Here is an 8,278-nt window from a genome sequence, read left to right on the forward strand (position 1 = left end):
AAACTTGTTATGTGTGTTTCAAAAACGACTTCTGTCTTTTAGTTTAAAACATGAATTGGTGGTATAAAGGATTTCTAAAGATAACAATTCAGACCGCAGAAGAGACACATTCTACAGACTCTACTAGCCTACCCTGGGCCATATCTTTGAAAGTAACACGGAATTAAGTAGAGCACAGGAGTCGATTCAAGTTAAGTCACCACCAAATCAAATTCTTTGTGTCAGCAGTACCGTGGGCAGGGCCTAGAATGTGACAGTCTGAAGACCTGGCAAAGGACCCAGCCCACCCACTTGCGCTGTGCGCTCTGGCGGGTGGGGGTGGGGTGGGGCGGGGAAAGCTGCGGGGGGGGGTAGGGGGGCACAGAAGGGGCGGGGCCGGGCTGGGCAGCATTGAAAAGCGAGACAGGCTACCAAGCAGTGCACCTCCTAGTGCTTGCACTCTGAGGGTTCCAGTATGGGATCCCACACGGCTGATGATGCTCACACCAAGCCAGACCCTAAGTCTCAGAAGCTGCTCAGCGACCTGCCTATGTCCCTGCGACTTCGCACACGGCCCTGGTGGTTCCCAATTGAGGAACTCAGCAATCCTATGGTGTTCTACATGGAAGCCTCGGTGGCAGAAAGGATCATTGGTGAGCTTCTCACCACAGGGGTCTGGGTTAGCTCTCTGTATTCTTTTAGGGGCAGAAAGTCCATTCCCCATATCCCTCAGTTCAGTCTGCCCTTCAAAGCCTGCGCCTTCACATCTGAAGCCATTCTACTACTTAGAGTCTCTTCCTCACCTGTTTAGGCCGAGACCAAGCCGAAATGACAGAAATAGAGTGGATGACCCAGGCCTTAATAAGAGTGGACCCGGGCAACTCTGAGAACCTAGCTGAAATCACCATCTATGGACGACCCAGTGCACAGACTCGAATGAAAAATATTCTCATGCACATGTCGATCTGGCAAAAAGACTCGGAAGCCCGAAGAGGTAAGGGACTTTGAAGACCCACCTGGGGAGGAAGCCAGGGGAGAGTCTCAGCTTTTCACGATTTCTTGAAGTTTCCAAACACCAGGAAACTATATTGTCTTTAGGTATCCCTTTCCAACGCTCTTAAATGACAGAAAGAAAGGGAAAGAAAAACACACTCAAGTCCTATTAACCCCTTAGTCCAGCCGTAGACACCCGTCTGCCCAGATTCCAGGTCCAGAGCCCTTCTCTTTAAAACTGTGTTCCCCTTCTGCTTGACTATTGGTGTTGATCCTTTTCCAGCAAAGAAGATAAAACAAGTTGAAGAGTTCTTGAAAGCTCATGCCGACGCGATGATAAGCAACTCAAGTATCAAAGGGCAAACTGGGCTCAAGCCGCCTGGCAGCCCGCTTCCGCTGGAGTGAGAAGAAACATAGGTGGATTCTTAAATCACTACACTTGTTTTCTTACCTGCCTTCCTGAGCACCTTGTTTATTTTTCTTTGCAAATAGCAATTTGTAGAACTATTCCAATATAAAAAAAATTTTTTTTGGCATGCTGTTGGTTTCCTCACACACAGTAAAATTTATAAACATTGACTATTCAGTTGTTGTAGGGGGAGTGTGTAGGTTGTATTCCCACAGTTTCTAACACACTTCAGTCTGGCCCTCAAGAATGGCACAGTTGACTTATAAGTGTTTGGGATGGTGGTAATAGGTTTCCTGGGCTGAGCCCTAACTCCTGTCAAGCAAATTATTTTGCTTTAAGTTACTCAGTAGTTTGGGAAAAGGGCATCATTAAAATGTCAACTCTTGATCCCTTTGTCCTTCCTTATTGAGACAGGATATCTATGTAGCCCTGGCTATCCTGGAGCTTCCTATTTAGACAAGGCTGGCCTTGAACTCAGATCTACCTTCTTCTGCCTCCCAAGTTCTGTGATAAAGGTGTGTTCTACCATGTCTGGCTACCTTTTTGTACTTTTAAACCTACTTTAAGGCAATGGTCCCAACCCTGGGTCAGAATATCAGCCTGTATATCAGATATTTACATTACAATTCAGAACAGTGGCCAAGTTAGGAAGTAGCAAAGAAATTTATGATTGGAAATCAACACATGAAATATATTAAAGGGTCAAAGCATTAGAAAGGTTGGGAACCATTTGATTTAAGGTGTGCAAGAATTCACCTGGGAGTGGGCAGTGGGGGTGCAATGCCTTTAATCCCAGCATGGGATACAGGGGCAGGCGGATCTCTTGAATTCAAGGCCAGCAGGAATTACAGAGAATCCCTGTGTTAGGAAGGGGGCTGGAGAGGAGAATTCACTTTGGAAGTGCCTCAGAACAATGTCCTGGTCCCCTTCTCCAGTGATTCTCCCAGAGAGGATACATTTGCATCTCTAACATGCTCAGGATAACACTCCTTTGGGGAATCAATTACAGCTGCCCTTTAACTTGGTAGGCCCTCTCAGGTGTGTGTGGCTCAGGGACTTTCCCAATCATGAGGTATACCATCTTCGATGTTATACATCACAAAAAAACCCAGGTTATATACTTTTAGTGGGCTGACACCCCACCCTCAGCCCCCTCCCCGGAGCCCCTTGTTTTCTAGCATTTTCTTCCAAGATGCCACATTCTCTTGAGAGTGGTAAGACTCCGGAGGGACACAAACTTCCAGTGTCTAGGAAAGTGGAACCTTGGAAGGCTCCATGACCCCTTCCCTAGGGTTACAGAAGCAGTAAGCACCTGCTGAGGGTGGGGGTGGAAAGCTGGCCAGCTGAGCTGCCAGGAGCAGATCCTGGGACCTGTCAGGCCATGCCTAGAAGTTGAAGTATAAGCCCCAGGTTGCAGCTCTCCTGTCATGCGGGTTAGGCATCATCAATGCTCCTGTAAGTAAGCCAGTTAAAGTCATTGACTCACCAGGTGGGACTTTGGTCTCTTATGGGTTCCCTTTCTGGGGTGAATAGACTGTGTTCTATGTCACCCCACAAAACATCTTTCACACAACACACTGACTGATGTTCTCTGTGGATCGCGGTATTCGTTTGAGCATAGGTGTTCTTTGTGGTGCATGCTGTTTTCCTTTCCTGTGTGACCGACGGCCAGTGTGTAGCTCTATGCCTACCTGCTCTATCACTTTCTGGAAGTGAAATTCTTGGTTCGGAAGGTACATGAGTTATGGATGTGCCCACATCCCCTCAAGCTCTCTTGAGGCAAAGGCAGATCTCTGAGAGTTCAAGCCCAGCCTGGTCTATATAGCAAGTTCTAGGCTAGCCAGAGCTACACATAGTAAGATTTGGTCTCAAAAAGTAAAATATCAGAGCTGGAGAGATGGTTCAGTGGTTAAGAGCACTGACTGCTCTTCCAGAGGCCCTGAGTTCAATTCCCAGCAACCACACCTCATAACTATAAGGAGAGCTGATGCCCTCTTCTGGTGCCTGAAGATAGCTATAGTGTACTCATGATAAATAAATATCTAAAAATTTTTTTATAAATTAATAAGATATCAATGGGAGGAGAGCCCCTAGGTCCTGTGAAGGCTTGATGCTCCAGTGTAGGGGAATGCCAGGGCAGGAAGTCAGGAGTGGGTGGGTAGGTGAGGGAGCACCCTCATAGAACCAGGGGAGGTGGGATGAAATAGAACATTTCCAGATGGGAAACCAGGAAAGGGGATAACATTTGAAATGTAAATAAATAAAATATCAAAAAAAATTCTAAAGATAAAATATAGTGCATGAACTCTGTGGAGTTAGACAAAGTTGTCGTTAGTTGGTTAGTTGGTTGGCTGTGGGTTTTTTCTTTTCTGTTTTTTGTTTTGTTTTATCCTTTGACAAAAAATAAGGTGTTCTAATTCCTAATTCTTTACTCTTTACAGATGATTAATACACATGCACGCACGCACACACACATGCACACAGGTCTTTTTAATTGAACATCAGCTTGTTTTCAACTTTATTCATTTCTGTCCTGGCTTTACACTCTCAAGCTCATGCTACTTGGAATTGAGCTTGCTAAACATAAAGGTAGATTTAATTCATCTGTGCAGGTTTATGTAACAAACAGCAACCCATTGTTAGTAGTGTCTTCCTGCTCTTACCTCTCAAAGTTTGAGCCTATGTGCATTTCTATTGAATGTTGTTAAGCTATTACTATGCTTTCCTGTTCTCCTGGCCCCACCAGGAGCTCCTGTTTTCTCACAGAAATTTGTTATACTTTTTTTCTGGAGTGAATTTTACTAAAAAAGGTCAATACCTTATTAAGCAGATTAATTAGCATTATTAGCAAATTTATGCATAAAACTTAAAAATTTTTTAGTAACTCCTGGAAAAAGTTTTGTATTTCTACCAGAATTTGTATTTATTAGCTTATACTTAAGCCCTCAAACTGAGGACCACAGACTATGAGTAGTATATTTTCAGATAATTTTCTGTTTTATTTGTTTTAATGTGTATGGGTATTTTGCCTGGACCTATGTATGTCTGTGTACCACATGTGTTCTGGTGCCTGCAGAAGGCAGAAGAGAACATCAGATCCTTTGCAACTTGTGTAACAGGCAATTATTAGCTTCCATGTGGGTGTTGGGAATCAAAGTTGAGTTCTAGGAAGAGTAACCAGTGATCTTAATCACCAAGCCAAGGTTCCAGCACCCAAAATACTGCCTTTTGTTTTTTGTTTTTAAAGACACAGACCTGTCTGTTTGTTTGTTTTTTAAAAAGACTTATTTATTATATATATGTGAATAAATTGTCACTCTCTTCAGAGACATCAGAAGAGGGCATCAATTCCCAATACAGATGATTGTGAGCCACGACGTGGTTGCTGGAATTGAACTCAGGATCTCTAGAAGAACAGTCAGTGCTCTTAAACGCTGAGCCATCTCTCCAGCCCCAGAGCCTTTCAAAATGTGATAAAAGGGGCTGGAGTGGTGTGGCTCAGCAGATACAAGCACACTTATCAGTGGGGAAAAGTAATGCAATGAATATAAAATTAAGTCATATCACTACACCTATGAACATGTAGTACTCCTAAGAAAATAAAATGTGAACAAAGGCTTGATCACAGGGAAGACCATGTGATGATCTAAGTAGAACCAGACACCAAAACAGTGTCGGACAACTCCAGGTTTGGACTTGTAACTCTGTAATTACGGAGATTAATTTCTGTTGTTTAAGCTGTGTGGGTTGTTTTGTTGTGATAGTCCAAAGAAATGAACTCATTAGACATTTAATAGGTCTCTGCTGGGTTTCCTTACCATCCATTTGCGGATGTTTGCTTATGTGCACTTTATAACTTAACATAATTTGTGCATGAGAACATAAGTCTATGTCCTGTGCATGTGCACATGACACATATGCATGGAGACTTGTAGGAGAGTCCAGAGGTTAACATTGATATCTGCTTAAATATTTCTACTTTTTGGGTTTTGTTTGTTTTTATTTTTTTTAAAAACGTATTTATTATATATATGTGAGTACACTGTCACTCTCTTCAGAGACATCATAAAAGGGCATCAATTCCCATTACAAATGGTTGTGAGACACTATAAATTTTCTTGTTATTAGCAAATGAATACTACCTGAGAGGGTACCCGCATTAAATAAAGCAATTGTAATAAGCAGAATGCACTGAATGCATTATGAGTGACTTATTCATTATAGGCGACATACCTTGTAAGAAACATTATTTTGGTGTTTGGATATACACTCTTTTACTGCCTAAGTCATGTAAAGCTTAGATATTTTGAATTATTTAAAACTAACCCTTTTCTAGTTATTAGCAGAATGAATCCCACCTGGGCATTCATAGTTCACTTGATTAGAAGAGTGCCTCTTTTTCAGTATGTTTATTTCAGCTGAAATGCACTGTACAAGGTAAGGAAGAAGCTTTCTGTGAATATTCATGAAAACAAACAATGACAGAGTACCTGCATTAAAGAAAGCAATTATAATAAGTAAAACACACTGAATGTGTCATAGGTGACATTCCTTGTAAGAAATATTCTTTTGATGTAAGTGTATACCCTCTTTTTACTGCCTAAGTCATGTAAAGCTAAGATTTCTTGAGTTACTTAAAACTAACATTTTTCTAGTTATTAGCAGAATGAATCCCACCTGGGCACGTATGAGGCGCACTTGGTTAGAGGAGTGCCTCTATTTAAGTATGTTTATTTCAGCTGAAATGCACTGTACAAGGTAAGGAAGAAGCTTTCTGTGAAGAAACAAGAGAAGACAGACTGACAGTGTACCCAGATTAAAAGAAAGCAATTATAATAAGCAGAGGGCATGGAATGCATTATAGGTGACGTATGTGTTATAGGGAACATTACTCTTAAGAAACATTCTTTTGGTGTTCGTGTAACACTCTTATTACAGCTGAAATGCACTGTACTATGTAATGATGAAACTTTCTAGCAAGATACTTGAAAAGAAAACCATACATTGTTCCCTCGATAAAAGACAACGATTAGAAAGGAGAAAACACTGAATGCATCTCATAGGTGATGTTTCTGTTATGATATATTGTTTTGAGTTTTGCATAAACACAGTAAAACTTGGGCATTCATATTTCAATGATTTGTAAAGAATGTGTGAATAAGTACTTTTATTACAGAAAATGCACTGTACTATGTAATGATGAAACTTTCTGGCAAGATACACGAAAAGAAAACCACACGTGGGACAACCAAGGCTTGATGACTTGTTCTCAGAAAGAGAAAACTGACGCCTGAAAGTTGTCTTCAAACTTCCACGTATATGCAGTGTCTTATCCTCATAGAAAGTTCGCACATAACATATTATTTTTAAGAGAGGACGTACTTAGAAGGAAAGTAAGGAACTGAGAAGATGAGTGCGGACTTTTAAAAGACTGTTTCCATGACCCTGGTTTGTTGTTTTTTTGTTTTGTTTTAACCAACTTAAAATTTCTATGCTTTATGAACCTTTTTGTATGAATCTACACAGGATGTATGTTATCAAGATGTGTGAAAATAAGAAAGAAGCATATACTGGACTTAGGGATCAAGTCATCCAACCCAACAAACAAAAGAGACTTGCCAGTATAATGAAAAGTTAGCGATTCCTTAGGTGACACCTGTTGCCAGTACAGAAACCTAGAGTCATGAGTTTGGGGAGCTATGTCACCAAAATGATGAAAATCTAGGATACTATGATATGTCATAATATTTAAGTAAGTGACAGACCTAGCTCAGTGTATTCCACTTGTCTAGCATGCATATAATTTTGGGTTCAATCACAAGTACTGCAATAAATAATGAATTAATGGGAAAATTAGGCTTTGGATATAATTAATCATTTGGTTACTAATTAAATTAGTATATAAAATTATTTTGTTTTTAACTTGTTTAAAATTATGTTTTAGAAATGTGTGTCTATATGTATATATATCACATATTAGGGTGCCCAAAGAGGACAGAAAAGAGCTCAAGAGCCCCTAGAACTTGAGTTAAACGCAGCCGTGAGCTACTTGACATGAAATCAGGTCCTTAGGAGGAGCAGTAAGTGCTCTTAACTGCTGAGCTCTCTCTCCAGACAAACTTTTGGGTTTTTGAGACAGAGTGTATATAGTCCTGGCTGGCCTTGTACTTATTATGAAGCCAAGACTATCTTTGACCTCCTAATCTTCCTGGCTCCACATCTTGTATAATGCAATTACAGACATATGCTACCACACTTGGCCAAGAGTATGCTTTCTAGTACAACAGATGTGCATGTGTTTTGTTTGTTTTGTTGTTTTTTTTGTTTTGTTTTTTGTTTAGCAGACAGGATCTCACTATGTAGTCCAGATCTCACTGATCTCACTGTGTAGACCAGATTGTCCTGGAACACACAGAGATCTGCCTATCCACCACACCTGCCTCCCAAGTGCTAGGATTAAAGGTATTAACCACTATGCCTGCCTTAGTTTTCCTCTCTTTTGCCCCAAAGCAGGATCTCTCTGTGTATTCCACACTAGCCTTCAGGTTGCAGTCATCTGACCTCAGCCTTGAGCACTTAGATTGCTGAGGTGCACTACTGATGTCTGAAGATATGTCTGTATTATTTCACTCTGCAGAGGTGTTTGGTGAAGTCATGTTGTATCTAACCTATATACTCTGCAACATCATCTCTTTGAGGGAAAATTGCCAAGATGAAGAACATTTGTCTTATTAAAGTTTGGACATTCTGGTTCTAACCAACTTAATTAGCAGAACACCCTGGTTCCCATCTTTCTAATATTTCCACAGATCTTCTGCTTGTATAGGCCTAAGTTCCAGAAGACAAAACACAAAAGTATTCTTCCAAAAGATTACTTTGAATTTGTTCAAATTAAAC

The 8,278-nt window shown here is 40.8% G+C and overlaps 1 protein-coding gene across 1 annotated transcript; it reads left to right on the forward strand.

Annotated features, from left to right (window-relative positions):
* The first annotated feature begins 454 nt into the window (after nucleotides 1–454).
* Ooep (oocyte expressed protein) lies at nucleotides 455–1,377 on the forward strand. Its single transcript, XM_028786341.1, has 3 exons — nucleotides 455–632; nucleotides 791–973; nucleotides 1,256–1,377. Exons 1-3 carry the CDS (start codon nucleotides 455–457, stop codon nucleotides 1,375–1,377), a joined length of 483 nt encoding a protein of 160 aa, XP_028642174.1.
* The last annotated feature ends 6,901 nt before the right edge of the window (nucleotides 1,378–8,278 follow it).

This window comes from Grammomys surdaster, unplaced genomic scaffold (assembly GCF_004785775.1).
Source record: "Grammomys surdaster isolate TR1022 unplaced genomic scaffold, NIH_TR_1.0 125476, whole genome shotgun sequence".
In the NCBI taxonomy this organism is placed as follows: Eukaryota; Metazoa; Chordata; class Mammalia; order Rodentia; family Muridae; genus Grammomys; species Grammomys surdaster.